Genomic DNA, 23,496 nt, shown 5'->3' with positions numbered 1-23,496 from the left:
AATAAGTTGGTATGTATGGATCTTACCAGAGACGGCATTGTGGATATTGACTAGCTGCTACGGTTTCGAGTTTCCTCATGTAATATTTTATATTCGGGTCTTATTTGCACTAGTGATATTCTGCCATTGCTGGCATTTATGGTACTTTCACCTCCGAGGGAATACTTACGAGTCCCTGTTACCGCATAGCAAAGCCTTTCGACGAGATGTAGAATAGGAGGTGGGATTTCAAGTATCACGAATCCCATCTTCTTGGTTAATTATGACTGTTGGTAGATTGTGCGATGAGTCCGGGCTGATAAAAAGCTCTGACTTGGATTTGGTCAGGCACTTTTATGAGCTGGGGGGTTGGTGGCAGATATACACCTTCAGGAGGTAGGTACCTATGTATGTACCTTCCATGCACCTGCTATCTCGTATCTTGCTGGCGCCCCAAACCACCTAACCAGCAGTTGCCAGTAGTGATTGCCCGTAACAACTTTCTTAGGCATCTACCCCCTCCTTCCTTCCTTCCACCTTCCAAAGCGACAGCGTGGTCTACGTAGGTACTTACTTCACGTACTTTTCTTCTCTCTTTTTTCTTCCCACAATTAGCCAGCAGCTTTTACGACAACCATACTGCAGAGCAACTCACTTTTTCTAACAATACACAATATCTTCTTTTCAACACACATCCATATCCTATTTCCGTATTGATATTCATACCTATTCTTATCCATATCCATATCCATATCAATATTCATACTCGCACAACACAACACAAACACATCCTCCTCTTCTTCTATCCTCTCTTATCCCATCCTATCCAATCCTTCCTCACAACAATGCCTGCCACTAACACCACCACCTCCTCCACCACCAAAGCCCCTTCCAAGGCTCAGGCGAAGAACAAAGGAAAGGGTAACGGCGGCGCCTCCTCGTCCTCGTCCTCGTCCTCGAAGGTGTTTGCCAACTGCAAGATCAGCCTCGCGGGGACGCTGGGCGGGGACTGGACGTGCGCGAACGTCGCGCGCTGGACGGCCTACAGCGGCGGCGAGTTCGGCAACGGCGTCGGCGACAAAAAGGTCACCCACGTCCTCGCCACCCCGGGCCAGTACAACGCCAGGCTGCCCACCGTTAAGAAGGCGCTCAAGACCGGCGCGTACGTCGTGACGAAGGATTGGTTCGAGGACTCGCTTGCTAAGAAGCGACGACGTGAGTTTTTTTCCTTTCTTTTTTTTTCTCTATCTCTTCCCTTCCCTTCGCCTTTTCTTATTCTTTTGTTTCTTCTCTTGCGTGATTTGTTGCTTTCGCTAGAATGTCTACTACCTATGTTCCATCTATAAGAGGTCTTCATGACTGGTGGTAAAAGTCTTATATGGGATGGTGACCCTTGCAACCTTATCCGTGATTGTTCGATACTCTTATACAATTAAGAGCAGCCGATGGCCAATATCATCGCACAAGGTGGCCCTTGTACAAATACTGACCGTATCTTGTTGTTATCGCAGTGAACGAGTTGGACTACTCGCTCAAAAACGCCGACATCAAGGCCAACGCCAAGAAGGCGCTCGATGCCAAGATACAAAAGGGCATCGAAGAAGGCAAGACCTTCGTAAACACAAGTAAGCCCCCCCTCCCCCCCCTTCTCCATTCTAGCCTTGGATCGCTCCTTTCTTCTTCTAGAGGTACCTGGCAACCAAGGAAGCAGAATGATGAGAGAGAACTGACTCCGTTTTTCTTTTCTTCTTTTTAGATCTCTACCACGTCTATCGAGACAAGACGTTTTTCCGCTACGAGATCACCCTGACTCGGGACGACGAGGAGACTGGCAACGTCGGCCAGAAGTACCAGCTTTTCGTACGTATCCCCACCTTTTTTCTCCCCCCTCCCCCTTTCTCTCCCCCCTTTTCCCATTGCCCCCTTTATCATCATCATCATCATTATCATCCATTCACTCTCCCTCCCAACTGATCACCGTCAACTAACTAACTTCCCCCCTCCTCAGCTCTGGGAATCCAACGCCTGGCCCCACCTATACGTATTCGCGGCCAAGTACTACAAGAAGCCGCGCGACAACCGCCCGACCGTCTACCGCCCGCGCGAGGACCCCGTCGAGATGGGCCGCGCCCTGGCCGACTTCAAGCGCTTCTTCTACCAGAAGACCGGCCTGTGCTGGGACGACCGCATCGCCGGCGCGGGCACCACCGAGAAGAGCAAGTTCCAGTACAAGCCTCCCGTAAGTAGACTGCCCTTCCCCCTCTGACCCTTCTTTTACTTCTTCCTTTTTGTCTTTTCTTCTCAAGTCCTAGAATCGTCTTAAGATATGCCTAATGCATACCTGACCTATATATAAATGTGCGCGAGATTTGCTGACAAACGAATTCGCGAGAATCAGACGGGAGGAAAGCCCGTCGGCGTCCTTAAACCTCGACTCCAGACCCCTACGTCAGCCTCGCCTATCGCGGCGCCGGGTGTCCAGGGGACAGCACTTGTCGGGCCCACCGGCCGCAAGCGCAAGGAGTCTCCTGTCCCGGACCCGAGCAGCAGCGGTAGGGGGAAGCGGGCGTGTACGGAGAAGGAGAAGGAAGATGCCCGCAAGACTGCCACGGCGCTTCCCGAAAAGCCCGCTGGCCGCAAGCGGAAGGGGTCTTTGGACTCTTTCCAGAGCAGCGGCGGCGGGAAGCGCCTGTGCGTAGAGAAAGCGAAGGAGAGGGAGGTGGTGGTGGAGGAGGAGAAGGAAAAAGCGGCTCAACAGCAGGCGTCTGCCCCGGACCAGCCCGTCCACCGCAGCAACCATAATAAGGGCCAGAGTCCCGTGGAGTCCGTCCGGAACAGCAAGAGCAGTGCCAGCGAGAAGCGGCTGCGTAGTCAAAAGGAGGACGAGGAAGCGGAGACGAAGGCAAAGACGAAGACAAAGCTGAAGGAGAGAGAGGGAGAGGAGGGAAAGGAAGAGAAGAGGGAGGAGGAGGAGGGAGACAAAAAGCCGGACACCCGTCCCAAGTGTCCCCCCGAACTCGCCAATGTGCTCCGCGCCCAGCGCTACTACAGGCGGAAGGCGGCGGAGGCGGCAGCAGTAGCTCGTGCCCTGCAGGAGCGCGAGCTTGCTGGCGCCACCACCGCCGAGCGTGGAGAGCGGGCGGGGGAGGGGGGAGTCTAGCGAGGGACGTGGCGATGGCGAGTAAGTCGAGTCGTGGAGGACGACGAGGAGGATGAGAAGGATAAGGAGGAGGAGGAGGAGGAGGCGGGTGGATTATTGAAGGGATGGATTGATACCCCGGAGTGGAAGAAGAGAAACGGCGATTTTCATTATTGTTATTTTTATATCGCCTTTTCTTCGAATAACCCTGGGGACTCGCCCACCCCATGAGCGAGAGATTTTTACCACCACCATCCAAACCCCCCAGAAAATGGGATGAGCTTCTTGCTATTTCATATTTCTTCCAATAGCTTATTTTAGATAGACAGCTGTTTTTTTGGGGGGGGCGCCCTTAGGGGTTGGATAGTTGAACAACAACAACACGATGCGATTGAATTCCTAGAGTCGAGCTGTCAAACTGTCAAGTTGTTGTCCCCCTTAAGCTTAACGTAACGTAACCGCAACACAACACAACACAACAACGTAGTATACCGTATCGCAGCGCAAAACGCCTTGCTTGCCAAATTAGAAAGTTAGACCAGCTCGCCCAGCCCAGCCCATACAAATGCGTCGTTCCATCCATCCATCGCCGAAAACTTTGGTGAAGAAATCATAGAACTCATCCTTTTCTTTTCCGACAACTTAAACATCGACCCTCCCTTTTCACTCGAACCTATTTCCCCCCTCTCCCCCTTTTGAAGTGATTATCATCTTTTATTTCTCTCTCTCATCCTTCATCCTTTACACGCTTCCAACCTCTTTAAGAATAAATAAATAAATTAAAAAAAAAACCTTTAAAACCTCAGCTTCGGAAACGCGAAAACAAGCAGCACCGCGAACACCGCGAGCCCCGCGATCCACGCGTACAGCAGGACCCTTCCCCACCACCCCTTGCCCTCGGTCACGCGCCGCAGCGCGCCCATGCGGCCGGCGACGGCGCCCAGCCCGCGCTCGTTGCGCGCGAGGTTAGCGCCCGCCGCGCGCACCACGTCCTCGTCCTCGCGCAGCGACGCCGCGAACCGGTGCGTCGACTGCTTCAGCGCGCGCGCCATGCTGACCATCGACGCCGTTAGGTGCTCCTGCTCCGCGCGGTGGAGGTCCAGGATCGCTTCTGAGGTGATGGTGGCGGCTGTGGTGGTGGCGGACGCTTCCGGACGCGTGCCGAAGAGCTGCGTGCGCAGCGCGCTCGTGGTCGTTGCTGTGGCGGTGTCGGATGAGGCGGGGGCTTGCTGGGGAGCGCTGCCGCGAGGCCGTAGCGTCTGCGATGTGCTGGTTCCGGGGGCCGTCGCTGTCGGTGTTGCTTGGTGCGTTTGTGGTGCGCTGGATGGTTGTATACGATGATCCGTAATTCGCGACTCCGAAAGGAAAGACTCCTCCTCCTCCCTCTCCACCTCCGCGTTGTCGTCCTGCTGTCCTACATCCTCGACATAACTGTCATCATCATCATCATCATCTCCCCGCCGGCCCGCCGCCGAAGCCGACTCTACGCTCTCGCTAGGCGTATTGATGATGTCGGCGAGCAGGTCCTCCTCGGCCCCCTCGGAACTATCCCCGTCGCTATCCGCGGCGCCGTCCTCCATCTCGCGGAACCTCTCCGCGATCTGCTCCAGGACCTCCCGCTTGCCGTTCAGGTCGTTCTGCGCGTCCTGGCGCCGCGTGTGCACCTTGATCGCGAGCGCGTCGTGCTCTAGCTTGGTCAGCAGGGACCGGGCGTAGTCGATGTTCTGCAGCGAGACGAAAAAGAAGTAGCGGCGTGCCGAGTTAGCCTAGGTATCTAACGAACCACATGCGTAGACCCCCACCCCCCAAAGGTATTTATTTATATATTTTATTTATTATTTATGTCATGTTATTTAGAACGACAATGGGGTTGGATGAAAGACGTACGACTCTGGCTTTGGCACGCTCGTATTCGCTCGTCCGCAGCCGGTGCTCGCGCTCGGCGTCGGCGCGGAGGATGTTCGCCTGCAGGCGGTCGAGGAGGCGGTTCAGGTCCGGCAGGGGGTCCGGGTTGGAGATAGTTCGCTTCGGGGTGATGGGCGCCTGGGCTAGTCGCGCCATTTTTGGGGGAAAAAAGTTGGTGGTGGTGGTAGTGGTAAGTAAGCCTTAGTTATTGTAAGTATAGGTAGGTGCTTTATCTTGGACGGAAGATGGTGGTAAAACCCAAAGAATGTCAGCGATTGAGTAAGTTAAGAGGAGCTTTGTTTTGTTAACGTTTGGAGGTTGTCGAGTTGGTAAGACAACGCACGCGTTCTTTGTACATTTTGTACATATGATGTATACATATCTAAAAGGTACCAGGTAAACTACTAGTTCCGTTGGTGGGGCACCCGGGTTCTCAGCTTAAGGCTACGTACTATTCTTAGCAGTCGCATGTGATGACAACTTACCTAAAATAATGGGAGCACTTTCCCTCCGGTATCTACTCCGTACTATGTAGATCAAATCGGTTTACATACTTCAGTGACACAACATGAACCAGATAATAAAATATACCTAATAGTGAAGAAGGCAAATCCAAGAATAAAGTTAGTGAATCTTCGGAATAACACATCAACTTACAGTAGATGCATCGAGATTGGTAATGTGGATAACAAGTATATTAAAGTAAACGCGTAAAAACAAAGCTGCACTGCATATGGTATCATCATCTTCATCCACAAATAAGATGAAAAGATTCGCAAATACTATCGCATATAAGGCTTTAAAATCATGTAGCTCCCGGAGAAGAAAAAGAAAGTTCCGACGCCTATATATTAGCAATGCAATTTTCTAGCTTGCATTGATAGGGGGGTATACTGATGCTCATCGCTAGCCCCCTGAGAGCTAACCTTCCCATATTTCTTATTTCCCGCCTCCATCTGAAAATCCGCCCATCCTTAGATCATAAAGCCCTTTATTCTATGACCCTTCCTGAGCGAATACGCACCATCAACGCGAAGCACTGTTAGATGCGTTCTCTAAGAAATTTAATAGGAAGTTCCGATCTGCTGACGACAAGGGAGCCTGGCTCTCACGCGTCGATACGCTCCCCCGCAAGCCCGATCTCCCATCGCCTCCGCTAGAAGCAACTGAGCCCAGCCGAGATCGTGGCGCTGCGCTGGCACCGAATTGGTCGACACTCGCTGGCTCTTTCCCTTTGGTCTGTTCGAAATTCGAAGGTGATTTTCCAAAGAGCGATAAAAGTGTGCTCTTCTGCTCCGCAGTCGAGTCTTGTCGAAACTGTATGCTACCCGGAACTGGTAATGCTGATGCAGAAGGGGGACCTTGAAGTAGCGATAGTGCATTGTGCTGACTCCCTTGCGAGGTGCCGTATGGGTAAGAGTGAGTTGAATCTGCGTAGGTCCGCGGTGATGACCGCCCCAATTGTTGCGTCTTCTGCGGCACCAACTGATAAGGTCTTGGGGACGAATTCGTATAAGGGGGCGACGCCCTGTTGAACGACCTGTGACTAAGCTGCGACGTCGTAGCTGGATATCGACCTGTTTCTGACCCGGTAGCCGAAGCTACCCTATTCTGAGTCGGCGACTGTTGCCCGGGTTGAGGCCGAGACAATATGGTAAGTGCTCGGAACGGAAGGTTAGCTTCGGGGTTCATTTGCACGGGACGATTATTCTCGTGGGCCGCAGATCGTACGGAACCAGCAGTGGAGTGAGACTGGCTAGGCCATTGTTGCCTCTCGCCTTCGCTTAATCGGGAAGATCGTTGGGCTACCATCTCCCTATCCACCTCATTTTGTGATGCCAACGACTCCGTCTTCTTGAACATATTGAGGAGATCTGTGCGATGTTTATCGGTCGGGAGGTTAGGTCTAGCTCCAGGCCCTGATGATGGCCCTGATGATATGGCATGACCATTATTTATTGATAGATTGTTCAGGCTAGAAAGCATGGCCGTAGCTTCGTATTGGCTAGCAAACGCATTACCCGGTGCGGGGAAGTGGTGTTGAGGGTTTGGGGCCATTGGCATGTTCGCAGCCTGTCCTGGTAGTTCCGGCACAAGACCTTGATTCACATCTGGTTGTGCTGTGCCACCCTTTAGGACATTCAACAAGTTGGCTGGATGCGCAGGTAGCTCAGTAGGCGGTATCCCCTCAGGGTACAAACCTTGCGGGCCATAGTTGTGAGCCTGGGGACCGTATGTACCGTATTGATTACCTTGGTTTCCTTGGGGTGCTCTGGGAAGTCCTGGTCGGCCAGCCGTATTATCTGTAACCTGTGGGGAAGAAGCCATGCCACGCAGGAGCATAGCTTTTTGTACCTGCGGTGGTAACGGCTGAGGGTGAACGAGTTGTACCGGCTCTTTCTGTGGTTGACGAGGTTGTTCTAGGGACGATGGAGGGCCAGGAAGCTCCGTAGTGATGTTGACGTGTGGGCGGGCCCGATGTTGAGCGTAGCTTGGGTTCGGGTTTGCTTCGCTTGCCAGTCGTGATGTTCCATAATGTAGGTTTAGATTCGCCGGAACGTGCCGCACTCCTGCGAAACTGGAGACAGGTATATGTTGTTCGTGATGGTGATGATGATGCGGCGGAGCCACGGGTTCAGGGGCTTTGCTAGAGGAGGGATCAAATGGTATACGAGTGTTCCCTCCTTGTGCTTGTCGAGACGCTTCCTCATCATTTGATGCCTTTGGTCGTAGTAGAGACAGTAGAGCCTGTCCAGCTTGCTGGTCTGAAGTCGGCGATAATATTTGAAGACCCTGGGTAGGTGGTTTAACCTTGAGCAACCTATGCAGCTCCTTTGTTGCACTATCGATGTATTCCAAGTTCGAGCCTGCGGTGGGTGGTACCTGGACTGGTTGGTGGGCGATATTGTCATCTGTGAAATTCTCCTCGTAGAGCTGTGGATGGTTATGAGCGTTGGGATGTCCAAATTTCTGCGCGTCTAGCTTCTTTTGTTTCATTACCCATTGTCGTAGCTGGACCATGAACGGGGCGACCATGTAAAACTTCTCATTGGACGGGCCTCCAACCCCATTCTTGCCAGCCCCCTTCTTCTTGCGATACGCCGGTAGTTCTTCTACTTTGTACCACTTGATACCGCCGATTTCCTTCCTGGTCCTTGTTTCAAAGATAGTATCCTCCGGTATGCCGCGAAACACATAGAGCCGGACCTGTTGGTCATGCATAGTAACCTCGAGGGGGTGGACTGGTTCATTCTTCTCAACAAGACCAGCTTCCCGGAGATCATAGCCCGTCTCTTCGTAAACCTCACGAATAGCGCAGTCAAGATCGTCTTCGTCTTTATTTATTTTTCCTCGTGGGAAACTCCAACTCGCTCCTTTCTTGTAACCCCGGACGAGAACGGCGGCATCCATATTATCGTTGAGCATAACTGCTCCCCGAACGGGAACCCTTGTCTTGTACTGCATAAACTCTTCAAAAGCTTTGATGTGAACATCTGCGGAGAAGGAAGCAAGTAGAGGGCAGTGCTGGAACATTTTAAGACTAAAGCTCCGCAGGGACATGGAGGGTAGGGTAGGATCTAGAGGTCGGATGAAATCTTCGTAAAACCATTGTGCTTCTTCAATTTGGAAGCAGATACGTGCTACTGAGGAGAGGTCTTCTCGGGGGAGGTTTATGATGAATCGGACGCAGAGGTCGTCCAGCCCTAAGAAACGATGTTAGCCAATACCTCGCGAACCTCAAGCGAACCTCATGAATAAATATGACGCGCTTGAACGCCGCGCTAGCATCAACGGCCAGATCAACGGCCAAGATCATGACAGATCGAGATCAAAAGGATATCACCTCTAGGAGAGCAAATTAAGAAAGCGGCGATACGTACAGTCTTCTAATGTCATTTTGTCTTGCGCCATACTGAACTTTACTTCCTTGCATGACCACAGGTTGGGCAGAATGTTGTGTTGAAGTAGAATGCCGACCAATTATAGGACGGCGCGATAAGTAGGCGTTAGGTGAGGGGTGGCGTGGTTGCTTGCCTTTTAAAGCTGGACAGGCGCGGCTACGCTGGAAAAAAGAAAAAAGAAAACCGAAACGAAAAAAACAAAAATATACTATTATCAATTGAATAATAATTTGATGAGTCACTTTGAAATATGATATATGATTGATTGCAAGTCAGGTTCTTGGTGCTGCGTAAAAAAAAGGAATGATGAGAAGTGAATGGAGAGTCTTTTGGGAGTTGCTGAGTTGACAGTTAGGTAGGTTGGATCTGCCGATGTGGGGAGCGAAGAACGATAATGAGGTGTTTGTGGCTGATAAGCTTAAAAGTTGTAGAACGTGGCCAGTGCTGATTGCATCTGGAACCTGCCAAGCCCCTTATACAAGGTACAACACATGTACACAGCACAGTAAAATTACGTACACAGGTACATATGTACCCCACCTGGGCAGCTGTGCAGCAAGAATTTTCAGTTGGACATGAAATGAACCTTAGATCTCTTTGTAATTTATGTAATTTTATCCACGGTCGCATTTCAAGAACTTGAGAGATAGTTGCATTGCTCATTGTTTCTATTGCTAGATTAACAAACAAACCCCATAAGAGTTATCAAGGTTTCCTCTAAAGATTGCATATGAAACTATTTCAAGTTATTGTGGCGTATGATTTTAACTACAAGAACAAGAATTGACTCTTCCGACAAATGATATGTACTGAACATGAACAATAGGTAATAAGGACATGTATTACATTTGGCCCTACGTAATACCTCAGAATTTACGGGCTATATGGAATCGAATCCATATTGATGGACATAATGTATTGGCCTACTTGGGTACTATCATAAGTTGTGCTTCTATATAGAAAAGTTCAACTGTCAATACTTGCTTTGCATAAGGTATATAACCCAGGTCCGGTCTAACAACTTACCCGACTACAAACGAGAATCACAGGTATTTTGTGTCTCATTAGAGGTATCATTACCTAAGTAGGTACTATAGGTATTTATTGAAGATTCATATACATCAGGTACCTAGGTCATTTATCTTGCTGCATTCTAAAAATAACTCCCGGGATTAGCTCCTTGGGGTTGTTACGCAAGCTCCACAGAGGTGCCGTAGTACCGGGACCAAAGTGGGCTTGGAAAACAGGGTCCTTAATTTTCGGCAAGGATTGTGACAGCCAGTAATCAGTGAATCGCTCTAGAAGAATGTAAGTCTGGTTAGGGGTACATATGAACATATGAATTAGCAACCTCCTATGCACTTATCTATGTAGGTAGGTACATAAGGTAGATAGATACCTCTACCTGCCCTTATGCTAGGTAGATACATGAGGTATGAAACAAGATTCATCAAGCATTAGACAGACACACTGATGCCAACATGTAGTTGGGGTGGCTCGCACACTCTCATTCAAACAACTCGATTGCAAATGCTCACACCTAAACCTAGTAATTTTCCTACAACTAATAAAAAAAAAGCTCGTTCATAACTCGTGCAAATGTGCAAAGTAAAGAAAATTCAATAAAAGAAAACAATAGACTTCTCAGCCCTAAAACAACACTCTTTCTTGCATGGCCTAAGCCAGCCATACAATAGGTATCATCGTGGTTTCATATAAAACACGCAACGGAATCGACCCTCCTTATTATGCATTGTCATCATCGTCACTGCGAAGCGAAGCAAACCGATTGTGGCCTCTGCTGCCAGCAACCTTTTCCTTGGGAGTACCTGTCTCCTGCTTTGTAGGACGTGACTCCTGGGGCTCGTCATATGGCGCGGAACATTCATCACGGTCCCATTGAATTGTCCACGGCTTGTACTTTCTAATAGACAACACCTATTAGCCAGGTTCGCTTTGCGCAAAAAGGGGGTCATTAGGGAGGAAGGGGGAGCTCACCGTCTGCTCTGCATGCACATCTTAGCAACGAGTGCGTCGAAGATCGAACTGGTCTTGATGTGGCAATGGCCATTCAGAAATATAACCTTGATTATGACAAGCATGTCAATATGCTCTAGATCGTCTCTAATCTCCCGCTCGGTGATCTTCCTTTCGCAGTCCGTGATAACGAGGTTTCTGCTTGCGCCGCGACGGATCTGAGCAGCTACTTCGCCATTGGTGTAACGTTGATGTCTCGCCCATGTGACGTTGATCTAGTGAATAGTTAGACAACTCAACCCAACAAGGAAAATGCCTAGGTAAGCAGGCAGTCAATATAACAAACCCTTCTATTCTTGATGTAGAGCTCGTTTTTCCTTACGTGGGAGTAAAACGACATAGCTTCTTCTTCCTTGACGAAGGACACAAACCCTTCCTCGGTGGCCGGTACCAATCGCATATGTGCCAAAGCGCCGCCACGAATGGCGCTGGTGACGTCCCAGTAGGTACAACCGGGCGCAATACCTTTAAAATAAAGGCTAACCAGACCCCTATTTCCATCTGTATCATGACGCCACGGCTCCTTGGATTGTAGCTGTATACCTAATGGCGTGGGTCTGGACGTTGCTGGACTGTCTGAGGAATGTACATAGTCCTCTTTACGCTTGTGAGGAGCGATGTATGAGTTGCTTCTCACTGGACGAGGGACGATATCGGGCGTGACCTTGCTGGCCTGTGGTCCATGAGGATCATCCTGACTTAAGGCCTGTTGCTAGTTAGCTCCTGACGATATATTCTGCTACGTGGGGTGACCATGGTGAATTCCTCAGGATATGATCTTACCTCACAACCAGAGAAGATTCATAAGGATAGTAACACTTACTTCAAGGTGCTCCTCGGCCAAGCCTTCTTGCATAAGGCGGCGTACCAGGTTTGCTAGCAAGAGGTTAGGATAAGTCCCGAGGACCTTGGACAGGCTATTTAAAGAGGGGATATAGGTACCGTGTTTGCGATAAGAAAGCACCAGATCCTCATACTCGTCCATGGGAAGGCACATAAGCGGACTCATTTCCACTAGAGTATGATTACGCCCGAGCTGGTAATCGGTAACCTAGGTAATAATAAGGTCAGGAAGCTGGTGACCCATCTGGGCCATAAAGGGGTACCACTCACGGCTTTCGCTCTATCGAAGGATATCATGTTAGCTTGCCATGCTAAGGGTACAGCCTCTCGCCTGGTAATCTCCTTAGGGTTCCCTTCGCATTGACGTACCGTTGCACAAGAACCTCAAAGTTCGCTCTATCCAGCACGACGGTATCTCGCGGCGCTGCCATGGTACCGGTACTCCAGAGGAGACAGAAAAAATAATAGAAGGGAAGAAATGCTAGACTGAGAACAAATTTCCTCAACGTGGCGAAGAAAAAGCTTATTGGATGAAATGGCAACGATTGTGCGTTGAGAAGTAGGAGATGGTGAGGAGTTAGGCAGCTCTCCAAATCAAAACCACGTACTGTATGGGTTGATACAAGCACCGAAGTTCTACGGTAACCGCAGTGGACGCGAGGAATCAAACAACGCACTCACTTAGGCAACGCACAATACAAGTTACGGGTAGGAAATTAGCCCGTAATGATATAACAATAAAATAAAATAAGATAAAATAAAATAGGGGCTCGATAACAACTATTTTATGTACCTATCTAATGTATCCCTTACAGTCTACATTACCTTACCTATGAAACGTCCAGGTACTATAAGGATGGCAAGGAACTAGAGGGGTAAACAATATATCTAACGGGGACTAATAGGAAATGTCTGTAAAAGTACCTGCAAACACCCATCAATTTTATGAAGCGCAAATAAAAAGTTTGACACTTATCATCTATTCTAAGTAGCTATACCCAATGATCAAAATTTGTAACCTAGGATATCATCCGATTGCTAGAAAATTGCTTTTGAAACGAGTGATACGTAAACTAGGTATCTAATAACAATCCGGCCTCCATCAACGGAAGCTCTTTATCATTTAGCATGAACACTTTATTAACAACATATTCTATAAGGTGATAACGATCGCATAGGATGACAACTCCATTAACCGCAGCACATAACACTATTCAACGAGCAGGTAAATTTTACGATACTCTAAAGCATGTTGAGAACAAGAAAGAAACCACTACAGAGAGCTACTTTAAAATGATATCTGGACTACGTAAACTCACAAGTCACCCGTAAAATTAATACATACTCTATAGTCTCTATTTGGCAATGTCTTTGGCCCATTATTCATAACTTAGGTAGTCAAAACCCATGCCGACTACCAAGCTATGAGGCTGGGAACCGAGGAAAGAGACTTGGTGTTACCTATGGATTCAATCAATGCCAATAGGGTCTAGAGTATCTCTAAGTCGCTCAGTAGTGCGTCTTCGAGATATGTATGTTTCGGCGAAGCTTCTGGATCAAAGTTTGATGCCCCGCGTACTTTATATAAGCATCCTCCTCGAAGCTAAGGTCAAGTTGGTCTTTCTGGGCTTTACTTTGGAATCTGATGATATATATCTTTGCCAAGCAAAAATAACGTAGGATAGGCAATACACTAGAGCTGATGTGTGGTAGAACTTGCTAAACGTCAACTGAGCTGAAGTTGTATGATCAGCAGAGACTCTTTCTCGGGTATTCGACTAACCAAGCGGCTAAGACTGGAAAACCGTCCTATTTTTAGGTTTAACGAGCCTTTACCTATCGGCTAATACATACATTAGAAGACGTGACGTTGGTGTGGATCCACCAAGACAGGCGCTTTTTATGGCATGCCACCCGATCTTAAAAAGTCGAACACATACTTGGTGTCTTAGAAAGTAGGACACAACCTCGGTACGGTGACTTACAGCACATATTGTAGTGGTAGTGGTGGTTAAACCTTGAATTCGTGTTGGCCAAGTGGAATTCCGTACATATATAAATTCAATTCCGCCAACGAGAGAATAAGAGAACTCTGGAATACATAATACTACTTACTATGTAGGTAGGTAGGTTAGTGTAGTATCGTAATGCGAATCACTGAGATACGAGTTCTGGATCAAGCAGCCCTGGCACAGTGGCGCCTGATCCAAGTTCATGGAAGGTTCCGGGTACTTTCCCCTAAGGTACGCCGCTAATAGGGAATAACTAATAGGGAAGGAATCTCACTGGCAGCCAGTCATCACCCGCTGTAGTAACCGGAGTAGGCCCCTGCGATACCCTTTGTGGTGCCCTGTTCTTGCCTTGCCCGGGCCTGTAGTGTAACCCGATTACCGCACCTGCGCACCTACCATATGCCACCATACCTTTTCTGGTAAGACAGCCCCATGTCATGGTGCTGCTAAGCACTGTTAAGCACTTCGTGTTCATCGCTCGACCCCGGGCCAATCGAATCGAATCTTCTAACTCCAGAGGCTTAGCGGGAAAATGCAAAGAGGTACCTACATGTACGGTAAGCGTTTTAGTGGTAACCCCCGTTAGCGTGAGCCCATCATCTCGTCTTTTCGTATTCACTTTATCCTTACCTTATCCTTCCTTTCGTCCCAAATCCTTTCCCACCCTCTCGTTTCTCCTCGATGAATTGACAAAACCTCATTTTTCCCTCATCGTTAAACCTGTCGTTCGCTTTAATATACGCCCCCCTCAACTAACTCACCACAACATTCGCTTGGTTTTGAGTAATAATTCCCCTCCTCTCCCGATCACCGTCCGAATACGCTTGTTAAGGGAATCCGAATTTGTTGCGTTTTTGTACCGTTTTCCCCAGCATCCACACCACCTCGTATCAACAACGGGAGGAAAATAGGGGCGATCGAAGTAACCGAAGCGGCAGCGGCGACAACGCGAGCAACTAATTTTCTCGTTCACGTTCACGATCAATTTTGAAAGAGAGGAAATAATAGAAGTCATCATTGGATTTCCGAGTGTTTATTTATTTGTGGCGTTTTTTATTTATTTATAATTATTCCCTGCACCACATCGGATTTAATCGGCTTGTTAAACGTCACCCTCCCTTCTATCGGGCAGTCCATCGTTTTGAATCAAGATGAAGGGTGCACAGAGTCTTAGTCAATTTTTGACCCTCGCCCTCGCTTTAACCCCTCTAACGTCGGCATGGCCTGGTTGGCTTCCTGATGTAGACACGCTTGTAGTTCGACAAGACGACTCGTCGCGTACGTATTATATTTATATACCTATCTAACCTATATATAATTCTCCGGTAACATAGCAATGGGGTTTGGAATTGGATTTGACTGACAAGCGCATTGAAACAGCCGATGCCTCGGCTACACCCACAGAAACTTCTGCACCTGCCGACAAAGAGAGCTCTGTGCCGCCGACGAAAACGACGGACGACAGCAAGGCTACCAAAGCACCCGAATCAGACAAACCCCAGACTACAAACCTTAACACTGCTTCGGCGAACCCCCATAGCAATAGCACCGCCAAGCCCACGCATAAGACGTACGATGCTATGGACCCAGCCGGCGGCGTCGCCATGATCACGCCGGCCACCACGGCGGGAACGACGCTTTACAGGATCGGGGACCCGACGCCGATCACCTGGGTCTGGAACTACACCTCGCTGCAGGGCACGCCCACAGCCATCGACGTGCTGGTCTCGTGCTCCACGGCCTCCCAGACCTGGACCCTGACGCAGAACATGACGTTCGAGCCGACGGCCACCTTCACCTGGGACACGGAGAAGTACTCGGAGAGCGCGGTGGCCAGCCCTTTGTTAGTTGCGCAGTACACCCTGCTGATCCACGACTCGGACTCTTCCGTCGACGCGACCGCCGAAGCCGGCTACCTCGCCCCCTTCGACGGCTTCCAGTTCGGCCTGTACACGGCCCGGCCGTACGAGGATCTCGGCGAATGGAAGTGCGCGACCTGCAGCGGCGCGCTGGGAGACGTCGACCGCCAGGCTATCGGTTTCGCGATAACCATGAGCATCATCACCGTTCTTAGTTTCACGTGGTACGTGACGGGAATTGCTGCGTTGCTGTAGTCAGTTCCGGTTAGTTTTACAGTTGCTATTACTACTACTACTACTAATGCCACGGTCTACTGCTCATGAGGATGCAGTAAAATGGAGAAAGAGAAAGAGAGACATGGGTAAATTTCTGACTGCATATATTTCGGAAAATACGAGACAGGATCTTAATGAAGAGAGGAAGAGAAAGAAGAAGAGATAGAGAGAGGGAGAGAAAGAGAGCAAAGTTTTTCAAGCACGGCAAATCCATCCGTCTAATCTATCTGGGGTTTTTTAAAGTTAAGGATACAAACCATCATCATGCAGTGGCGTTTTTTGTTAATAATGAATTGAGGAGAACTCTTTCCGGCACGGATTTCAAAAAATGGCGAAAGATCTATTTACTTATTTACCTACATTCTATTTACATAGAACATCTTACGGCATCGGAACTATGTAGCTCTTAATGACAACACACACACACACACACACACACACATACATACACACACCAAATCAGGTTGCTAAATAATTTCTCTCAACTTTTGTCTCTGCGTGACTTCGTATTTCGCAATGTTTTGGTATATTATAGATTTCATTTCGTCCTCATAAGTACGAGGTATATTAAGTTTTCATACGAGGCAGGTATATATACCTTATATATATATATATATAACCTAGTGTAGGTACCTAGGTAGGTAACAACTACCCCGTCGTAAATTTCACACCATCCGAAGCGAGAACCCACCTCCCCGCTCCTCCTTCTCCCGCGCCGCGAACAACCCGCTGAAATCGACGGCGCCCAGGTCGGCGGCCTTCTGCCCGCGGCCCGGCGCGTTCGGGGTCGACCTCCGGCGGCGGCGCTCCTGCCCGGCCTTGCTTGGGAACGTCGGGAACATGGCCTCGTGCTTGGGCTTCGGGTCCTGGCGGAAGAACTCGTGGTCCAGCATCTCGCGCGCCGAGGGCCGGCGGTCCGGGTTCAGGGACAGCAGGCTGGCGAGGAGGGCGCTGCCGGCGGCCGTGAGGAGCGGGAAGCGCGCGCGGACGACGGGCCGCGTGTTGGCGCGCGAGCTCGGCGGCAGGCGCAGGTGGCGCGCGTTGGGCAGGCGGCGGAAGCCGGGCCAGGCGTCGTCGGTCGGGATGCCGCAGAGCTCGAAGATCTTGGCGAGCTCGTCGACCTCGTTCTTGCCCTGGAGCAGGGGCTCGCGCGTCAGCAGCTCGCCGAAGATGCAGCCGACGCTCCACATGTCGACGGCGGCGCCGTAGGTCTTGGCGCCGAGGAGCAGCTCGGGGGCGCGGTACCAGAGGGTGACGACGAGCTGGGTGAGCTTCGGGGGCGGGGGGTCGCCGACGTAGCGGGCCATGCCGAAGTCGGCGATCTTGAGCTGGCCGCGGTTGTTGAGCAGCAGGTTGGAGGTCTTGAGGTCGCGGTGCAGGATCCAGTGGTCGTGCAGGTAGGCGACGCCGCTGGCGAGCTGGAGGAGCAGGGTCTTGACCTCGGAGGCGAGGAAGGGCTCGGGCATGTCGCCAAGCACGGACATGAGGTCGTGCTCGAGGAACTCGAGCACCAGGAAGATGTTCTCGATGCGCGAGGTGTCGTCGCCGACCACGACCTCGCGCAGCGACACGATGTTCCGGTGCGAGCAGTCCTTGAGGATCTGGATCTCGCGGAGCCCCGTCTCCGGCAGGCCCGTCGTGTCGTTCGGGTCGAACTTGAGTCGCTTCAGCGCTACTACCTTGCCCGTCTTGATCTCCTTCGCCCGCGCTACCCAGCCGTACGCCCCCTCCTCGATGTCGTTCAGCTTATCGTAGTTCTCCACGCTTCGCGACTTGCCCCAGCCGCCGGCCTCGAAGCGCAGCAGTTTTGCGTTGCTCTCGTTTTCGGCTGTTCCGTCTTTTTCTTGCTCATCTCGTTCGGGCGTTATTTTCCGTCGCTTGGTAGGTGGTATGCTATCGTCTGGTGGTTGTAGGTGTTGTTGTTGTTGCTGTTGTTGTTCTTCGGCGGCTCGTTCTCTAGCTGCTTCTGCTTGCGCGCGGCGCTCTGCTTCCGCCTTTTGTGCCTTTTCTGCTTTTAAGCGTTTCTTCTCCTCCTTTTCGCGCTTCCTCTTTGCTTCTAAAGCTGCGTCCTCTTCCGTATCCGCCCAGCGAGATTTACTCGCCATGGTTATGATTTGTGTCGATGATGATTAGCGTGGTAAGGGTGGTGGTGCGAAATGGTAGAGTATGGTTTCGTAGTATCGTCGCGCATGAAAACGTGAGGGTGTCAGAGGTAAGATTGATTATTTGTATTATACCTGTAAACCGGAGATTAAGTATTCTTGCATTTGGTATAAGATTCGTTAAACTAAAATATGCATAACTAATTGTTCCATAAGGATAAGATATGATTTATATGACTTATATGTTAGGAGGTAGGTACCTTTTTTTATGGAAGATGGAGGGAAGGTTGGATCTACTATGGTACCTCCTACGTAATTTTGATGTTCGGGGAATGCTCGGAACTAAATTTCGTAGCGTTTGTACAATACAATACCTGGCTTTGGAGCTCAAGCTCAATACCCGTTAATTATACAAAACGTCAGTAAGTCTTCTTTAATTCTTAAAATTATGAACATGACTTATGAAATTTTATAAAGTCCCTTTCCGCGTCTTCGTGATGCATTAGGTAGTTCCCGACTCGAAAATGAGATCGAACGTGTTATTAAGAACGGCCCAATGCGGGCTCAGATATTTATCACGACGGCCATTATCTCATAATCCCAGAGTCGCATATCAAAGCTATAGATGCTTCACAGCTACGCCAACGTCTAGAGAAAAAAGAAAATGGTCGACGCCACTAGCAGAGCAATTGGCCAGCGCTATAAATGTAAGTTGTCTAAAATAAGTATATTAAAAATTGTAATAGACTTATACATATTCTCTAGATAACTGGACCTATTCCCCTTGCTAGCTATATGCGCATGTGTCTTACATCTGATGTCGGTGGATACTATACAGGAGCTATAGAAGCCGACCGCGATCAGTTTGGTAGGAAAGGTGATTTCATAACATCTCCCGAAATCTCACAGATCTTCGGCGAACTGGTTGGCATATGGTTCGTAGCCGAATGGATGTCTCAAGGTCGTCCAAAGGGCGTACAGTTTATCGAAGTTGGCCCGGGTAGGGGGACGCTGATGGACGATATGTTACGAGTGAGTATAGCCATCGGTAAAGTGAGACGCGATTGCTCATATAAATCTAACTTTACTCATAGACTATAAGAAATTTCAAAGATATGGCTGCTAGTATAGAAACTATCTACATGGTCGAAGCTAGCAAGGAGTTGCGCACGGCGCAAAAGAATCTACTCTGCGGTGAGGATGCCGTCATGACGCCGTCTGAAATAGGCTGGCACAGCACGTCTAAGTATAACGGCCTACCTATCGTGTGGACAGATTCTATCAAGGCTATTCCTCAGGACCCCTCCAAAACTCCATTCATAGTTGCTCACGAGTTCTTCGACGCATTGCCTATTCACGCATTCCAGCTGGTTGATCTACCACCGACTGAGCAATCTACTACTACAACGACACGAAATAATATTAATAGCGACGTCAAGAACTCAACTACAGCAAATCCCACCACCACCACCACCACCACTTCTCCCAATCGCCAATGGCGAGAGATGGTCGTCTCCCCCACGCCCAAGGGCACAACGCACGACGACCTCAAAACCCCTCAGGCCGAGCGCCACGACCCCGTCCCCGAGTTTCAGCTCACCCTCAGCCCCTCCGTGACCCGGCACGCGCAATACCTGCCCGAGTCGTCCCCGCGGTACAAGGCGCTGAAATCCGTCCCGGGCGCTCTCATCGAGGTATGTCCCGACTCGTCCATGTACGCGGCCGACTTCGCCACCCGCATCGGCGGCTCCCCCATCTCCCCTTTCCCTTCCTCTTCCTCTTCCCCCTCTGCTACCCCTACCCCTACCCCTGCCACCTCCCCTCCATCCCATAAACCACACCCCTCCGGCGCCGCCCTCATCATCGACTACGGCCCGGCCTCCACCATCCCCGCCAACTCGCTGCGCGGCATCCGCCGCCACCGGCGCGTGAGCCCCTTCTCCGCCCCCGGCCTCGTCGACCTGAGCGCCGACGTCGACTTCGGCGCCCTCGTCGACGCCGCCACCCGCGCGAGCCCCGCCGTCGAGTGCCACGGCCCCGTCAACCAGGCCTACTTCCTCGAGGCCATGGGCGTTCGCCAGCGCGCCCAGATGCTGGCGAAGAAGCTGCTGGCGACCGCGGGAACGGGACATGATGCCGAGGCCGAGGCCAAGGCCATGGAGATCGAGCGCTCCTGGAAGCGCCTGGTCGATCGCGGCCCGAACGGCATGGGTAAGATTTATAAGGTCCTGGCTATACTGCCGGAGAACGACGGCAGGCGCAGGCCCGTGGGGTTTGGAGGGGATGTGAGCTTTTAAGGAGTCGTTAAGGGGGGAGGGGGGAACGAAAAGGAAAAGGTTTTTTTTCTATAAAAAAAAAATCAGGACGACGGGTATTTAGCTTGTACAATAACAAACTTAGGATTAGACTCGATCTGATGTTAGGTACCTAAGGTTAGGTACCTCCTATACTTGGGAGTCCCCTAATCTGTACGAAATCTATTTCACATAACCTCTACCTCATCCTTCAACCCGGGCATTCTCGCAGTGGACCGTTCATTAGGTATACGGGGAGCCATTTTACCTCGTGGTACCTTAGGTTAGGTAGGTACCTACCTAGTTTGTACATACAAAATAAAGAAACACAGCCTCGAATAATGCTCCTTTTTCATATCCGTACGACTCGGCTTACTATTGCAAGACTCGCAAAACAAAAAAGCGGACTCGGAAGGCCCCTCTTCATCAAAAAACCCCCCCTATTATTCGTACGTGTGGATTTTATTCTTTCCTGCCTTAATGCGAATCAACCCCCGTGGAACGAATAAATAAATCCAGAATCCAACGCCATGCGCAAGAGTTCTATAATGGTACAGTAACGAAAGTATTGCTAGTCCAACCAAGCACGAGAGCAAGCGATGCCATATTTTCCCTTTTGCCGGGTTGAGAAGTCTTAGAAAGTCAGTCCCTACTGCTTCTTCCCCTTGACTAGATTTGAACCTTCACCGCGGTCCGTCTCTTCATCATCATCGTCATCGTCGTCATCTTCTTCGTCATCACTGAATTTGTCACCATCCTCTCCAACTGCAAATATGGTTTCACCGTCAAAGGAATCCCGAGGCGTTTCCGCCTTAGCTGGGGCCTTGCTCTGTGCGGGCTGTGATGCCGCGGGGGTATAGCTCGGCGCTGGTGTTGAACGCGTGTTTGTGATCTTAGAGCCGATGTGGGCTTCTTCGTCCTCATCTGAATCATCCGGAGCGCCTACATCGGCGAACTCGAATCCACCCTCCTCGTCCTGGGCAATCTCATCACTCATAGCGAACCTCCTATTGTTCGCCGTAGGTCTCCATACATAGGCGATCCAGGCTACATCGGCGAAGTAGACCAAGTTGAGCCATCCGTCAAGGATGAACCATCGCGATTTCCAGTGGAAAGGAACGAAATCCGGGTCGGAGGCCGAGGCGAATGATAAAGAGTTGAAAAAGAAGAAGCCGAAAATAACAAGAATGCTGATGAGGATACACCACCAAAGTTTCTTGTACATAGATTCTTTTACGGTCTGTTTGCGCTCGCGCAGATCCTTAAGGGTCGCGTTAAGGGAACTAAGCGTCCACACGTAGAAGGCGGTCAAAGTACCTGCCAACGGGAGTACGATAAGGAGAACGAGAGGCCCTGCAAGCTTTAGTCAGTATAATATGGCTCCTAGGCTATTAGAGAAATCTTACCAGCGGTATCCGGTGACACTAGAAGACTGGTAATAGCGTAAACCAAGCCGAAGATGAAATGGGCAATAGCCAGCCATCGTACATATACCATCGTCTTGCCCAGCGAAGGCTTTACAACTCCGTAACCCATACACACGATAAGGAGTAGGAAGAAAGAGAACGAATTGCGGAAAGCGTTCAAGACGGCCACCACAACGAGGAGAACCTTAGCTCCAACATTAGAGCCGTTCCTGTTTAGGTAGTCTACGTCGAGTTAGTCGCGGCTAGGGAGTTTACCCCTTAAGGTGTTTGATAAAGGACTCACCATAGAAACCCCAAGTCATCAACATTTCAATAACTAGGAAGACGAGAATAGCAGTGATGTAATTCTGAACGGGCACTACAAGTATGTTAGTCTTGAGAACGAGAACGAGAAGGAAAGTCCGCGATTACTTACGAATATCGTATCTATGTTGGTAGTATAAGAAACCCCAAAACCTGCACAACATTAGTGATCAACTTCGCTTGTGCTTCGTTCAAAGAACATACACTACGACTACTGCATAGAGGATGGTGATTCCACCGTAAAACGGAAGTTTGGGGATCTGAGTTGCGGGAAGTTCACCATAAGCTTCTCGAAATTCTATGACGCCCATGAAGTCATCCGTGTTAAATCCAACAGCGGCAACACAGTAGTATCCCGTCTTCTTGATTTCATAATGGATCGGGCCCGACGCCTTCAGGTGTATAGCTTCGGTCTTAATCAAGTTGCCGGATAGCTCAGTCGCATTAGGTGACAAGATCCATCGGCCTAGCTCCGTATCCTTGCACAGGCCTTTCGTAACGCCGCTTTCGTCGCAAATCAACTGCTTCTGGTTTTCCTATTAGTTGTAGTTCCTAGCGTGCAGATGAAAAATCGTACCGGGTAGGCATCGTTGCCCGAGGGGACACCGATCAAAGGCTCGTCTCTCCATTCGAATATGACCAAGCTAACCATAGGGTCCTGGTCGCCTTCGACGGTCTGGTTAGGAAACACAGTGAGGATAAACGGATCTACCGGACCACCCCAGGCGCTTTTACTATACATGCCTAGTTCGTTATAATCAGTAAGGTTCGTCTATGCGGTTGATATTCACGAAGCGTACCGGCGCATTTTTGGCGATTCTCCTCGGTATTGTCCTGACAAGGAAGAGAGTATTAGCGAATAATATAAAAAAGCGACAGAGACTAATCGTATCGTACAATCTGCACTTCCAATGCCTGAGCTGTCCAGAGGGACAGGCCCAGGAGGACCAAAGCGGAGAGCCAGCTTTTCATCTTCGTTTTCGTAGACTACAGTAGTCGCCGGGCGAGGCAGCCTCGGCGAGTAAATTTGTCGTGGTCGTCGCTATTCGGAAGGCTGAATTGGAACTACCTAAGACACACGAGCACGCATCAAATATAAAATCGGATCGGGATTTAGGTCAGATTAGAATAGGTTGAAGGCCCCCTTTCCTCAGCATTGGAAAAAAAAGAAAAGAAAAAAAAAGAGTAGACGTAATCAAAAGATTAGGTAGCTTCTTAGCTTTCGTAAATGTTTAGTTAAGGTGGCTAATGTGTATACGAAGGTTTGCTTTGGATTTGGTACCTCTTAACGCTAACTACTAGGTACGTTTAACGTTAATTAGAGCATTGAAACGGGACTATTGCACAGCCTAACCCAGCTTTAAAGCCAGCTTAGAAGTGCTAAGGCGCATACGTGTAATGTGTATTAATACACTTTT

General features: G+C 49.8%; 8 protein-coding genes across 8 annotated transcripts; 3 read left to right on the top strand and 5 right to left on the bottom strand.

Moving 5' to 3' along the window:
* Positions 1-824: 824 nt before the first annotated feature.
* F4812DRAFT_462307 (uncharacterized protein) lies at positions 825-3,139 on the top strand (the record flags this gene model as incomplete). The annotated part of the gene is made up of 5 exons (XM_047938014.1): positions 825-1,194; positions 1,491-1,604; positions 1,736-1,839; positions 1,988-2,218; positions 2,372-3,139. The coding sequence occupies 5 exons, from the start codon at positions 825-827 to the stop codon at positions 3,137-3,139; spliced, it is 1,587 nt and encodes a 528-aa protein (XP_047787301.1).
* A 667-nt stretch (positions 3,140-3,806) lies between these two features.
* On the bottom strand, positions 3,807-5,367 carry F4812DRAFT_147163 (uncharacterized protein). The gene is made up of 2 exons (XM_047929682.1): positions 5,006-5,367; positions 3,807-4,842 (listed from the first exon to the last, which is right to left on the bottom strand). The coding sequence occupies exons 1-2, from the start codon at positions 5,177-5,179 to the stop codon at positions 3,913-3,915; spliced, it is 1,104 nt and encodes a 367-aa protein (XP_047787300.1). The 5' UTR covers positions 5,180-5,367; the 3' UTR covers positions 3,807-3,912.
* A 252-nt stretch (positions 5,368-5,619) lies between these two features.
* F4812DRAFT_441200 (uncharacterized protein) lies at positions 5,620-9,292 on the bottom strand. Its single transcript, XM_047935220.1, has 2 exons — positions 8,905-9,292; positions 5,620-8,727 (listed from the first exon to the last, which is right to left on the bottom strand). The coding sequence occupies exons 1-2, from the start codon at positions 8,933-8,935 to the stop codon at positions 6,050-6,052; spliced, it is 2,709 nt and encodes a 902-aa protein (XP_047787299.1). The 5' UTR covers positions 8,936-9,292; the 3' UTR covers positions 5,620-6,049.
* Positions 9,293-10,246: 954 nt separating this feature from the next.
* On the bottom strand, positions 10,247-12,625 carry F4812DRAFT_441197 (uncharacterized protein). The gene is made up of 7 exons (XM_047935218.1): positions 12,175-12,625; positions 12,076-12,085; positions 11,905-12,013; positions 11,786-11,838; positions 11,249-11,668; positions 10,924-11,177; positions 10,247-10,849 (listed from the first exon to the last, which is right to left on the bottom strand). The coding sequence occupies exons 1-7, from the start codon at positions 12,234-12,236 to the stop codon at positions 10,672-10,674; spliced, it is 1,086 nt and encodes a 361-aa protein (XP_047787298.1). The 5' UTR covers positions 12,237-12,625; the 3' UTR covers positions 10,247-10,671.
* Positions 12,626-14,218: 1,593 nt separating this feature from the next.
* Positions 14,219-16,394, top strand: F4812DRAFT_441196 (uncharacterized protein). The gene is made up of 2 exons (XM_047935217.1): positions 14,219-15,095; positions 15,198-16,394. The coding sequence occupies exons 1-2, from the start codon at positions 14,969-14,971 to the stop codon at positions 15,929-15,931; spliced, it is 861 nt and encodes a 286-aa protein (XP_047787297.1). The 5' UTR covers positions 14,219-14,968; the 3' UTR covers positions 15,932-16,394.
* A 64-nt stretch (positions 16,395-16,458) lies between these two features.
* F4812DRAFT_441194 (kinase-like protein) lies at positions 16,459-18,407 on the bottom strand. The gene has a single exon (XM_047935216.1). The coding sequence runs from the start codon at positions 18,055-18,057 to the stop codon at positions 16,618-16,620; it is 1,440 nt and encodes a 479-aa protein (XP_047787296.1). The 5' UTR covers positions 18,058-18,407; the 3' UTR covers positions 16,459-16,617.
* A 57-nt stretch (positions 18,408-18,464) lies between these two features.
* Positions 18,465-20,364, top strand: F4812DRAFT_147066 (DUF185 domain-containing protein). Its single transcript, XM_047929681.1, has 3 exons — positions 18,465-18,761; positions 18,820-19,086; positions 19,149-20,364. The coding sequence occupies exons 1-3, from the start codon at positions 18,579-18,581 to the stop codon at positions 20,349-20,351; spliced, it is 1,653 nt and encodes a 550-aa protein (XP_047787295.1). The 5' UTR covers positions 18,465-18,578; the 3' UTR covers positions 20,352-20,364.
* A 563-nt stretch (positions 20,365-20,927) lies between these two features.
* Positions 20,928-23,489, bottom strand: F4812DRAFT_147039 (lung seven transmembrane receptor-domain-containing protein). Its single transcript, XM_047929680.1, has 8 exons — positions 22,976-23,489; positions 22,879-22,912; positions 22,656-22,822; positions 22,283-22,605; positions 22,191-22,231; positions 22,059-22,133; positions 21,755-21,997; positions 20,928-21,701 (listed from the first exon to the last, which is right to left on the bottom strand). The coding sequence occupies exons 1-8, from the start codon at positions 23,048-23,050 to the stop codon at positions 20,998-21,000; spliced, it is 1,662 nt and encodes a 553-aa protein (XP_047787294.1). The 5' UTR covers positions 23,051-23,489; the 3' UTR covers positions 20,928-20,997.
* Positions 23,490-23,496: the final 7 nt, after the last annotated feature.

This window comes from Daldinia caldariorum, assembly GCF_022478825.1.
Source record: "Daldinia caldariorum strain CBS 122874 unplaced genomic scaffold F4812scaffold_17, whole genome shotgun sequence".
NCBI lineage: Eukaryota > Fungi > Ascomycota > Sordariomycetes > Xylariales > Hypoxylaceae > Daldinia > Daldinia caldariorum.
The sequence above is the reverse complement of the archived record's forward strand: the minus strand, read 5'-3'. Positions and strand labels throughout refer to the sequence as shown.

Excerpts from the sequence above, each read along its gene's own strand:
- F4812DRAFT_147163 (XM_047929682.1), bottom strand. The coding sequence starts at position 5,179 with ATGGCGCGACTAGCCCAGGCGCCCATCACCCCGAAGCGAACTATCTCC. Across the intron at positions 4,843-5,005 it reads AGCGTGCCAAAGCCAGAGTC|AACATCGACTACGCCCGGTC; the intron begins GTACGTCTTTCA and ends GTCTCGCTGCAG.
- F4812DRAFT_441200 (XM_047935220.1), bottom strand. The coding sequence starts at position 8,935 with ATGGCGCAAGACAAAATGACATTAGAAGACT. Across the intron at positions 8,728-8,904 it reads CAAAATGACATTAGAAGACT|GGCTGGACGACCTCTGCGTC; the intron begins GTACGTATCGCC and ends ATCGTTTCTTAG.
- F4812DRAFT_441197 (XM_047935218.1), bottom strand. The coding sequence starts at position 12,236 with ATGGCAGCGCCGCGAGATACCGTCGTGCTGGATAGAGCGAACTTTGAG. Across the intron at positions 11,178-11,248 it reads TCTACATCAAGAATAGAAGG|ATCAACGTCACATGGGCGAG; the intron begins GTTTGTTATATT and ends ACTATTCACTAG. Across the intron at positions 10,850-10,923 it reads ATGTGCATGCAGAGCAGACG|AAAGTACAAGCCGTGGACAA; the intron begins GTGAGCTCCCCC and ends GTTGTCTATTAG.
- F4812DRAFT_441196 (XM_047935217.1), top strand. The coding sequence starts at position 14,969 with ATGAAGGGTGCACAGAGTCTTAGTCAATTTTTGACCCTCGCCCTCGCT. Across the intron at positions 15,096-15,197 it reads TCGACAAGACGACTCGTCGC|CCGATGCCTCGGCTACACCC; the intron begins GTACGTATTATA and ends GCATTGAAACAG.
- F4812DRAFT_441194 (XM_047935216.1), bottom strand. The coding sequence starts at position 18,057 with ATGGCGAGTAAATCTCGCTGGGCGGATACGGAAGAGGACGCAGCTTTA.
- F4812DRAFT_147066 (XM_047929681.1), top strand. The coding sequence starts at position 18,579 with ATGAGATCGAACGTGTTATTAAGAACGGCCCAATGCGGGCTCAGATAT. Across the intron at positions 18,762-18,819 it reads AATTGGCCAGCGCTATAAAT|ATAACTGGACCTATTCCCCT; the intron begins GTAAGTTGTCTA and ends CATATTCTCTAG. Across the intron at positions 19,087-19,148 it reads TGATGGACGATATGTTACGA|ACTATAAGAAATTTCAAAGA; the intron begins GTGAGTATAGCC and ends CTTTACTCATAG.
- F4812DRAFT_147039 (XM_047929680.1), bottom strand. The coding sequence starts at position 23,050 with ATGAAAAGCTGGCTCTCCGCTTTGGTCCTCCTGGGCCTGTCCCTCTGG. Across the intron at positions 22,606-22,655 it reads CGGGCAACGATGCCTACCCG|AAGCAGTTGATTTGCGACGA; the intron begins GTACGATTTTTC and ends TAGGAAAACCAG. Across the intron at positions 21,702-21,754 it reads AGTGTCACCGGATACCGCTG|GGCCTCTCGTTCTCCTTATC; the intron begins GTAAGATTTCTC and ends TAAAGCTTGCAG.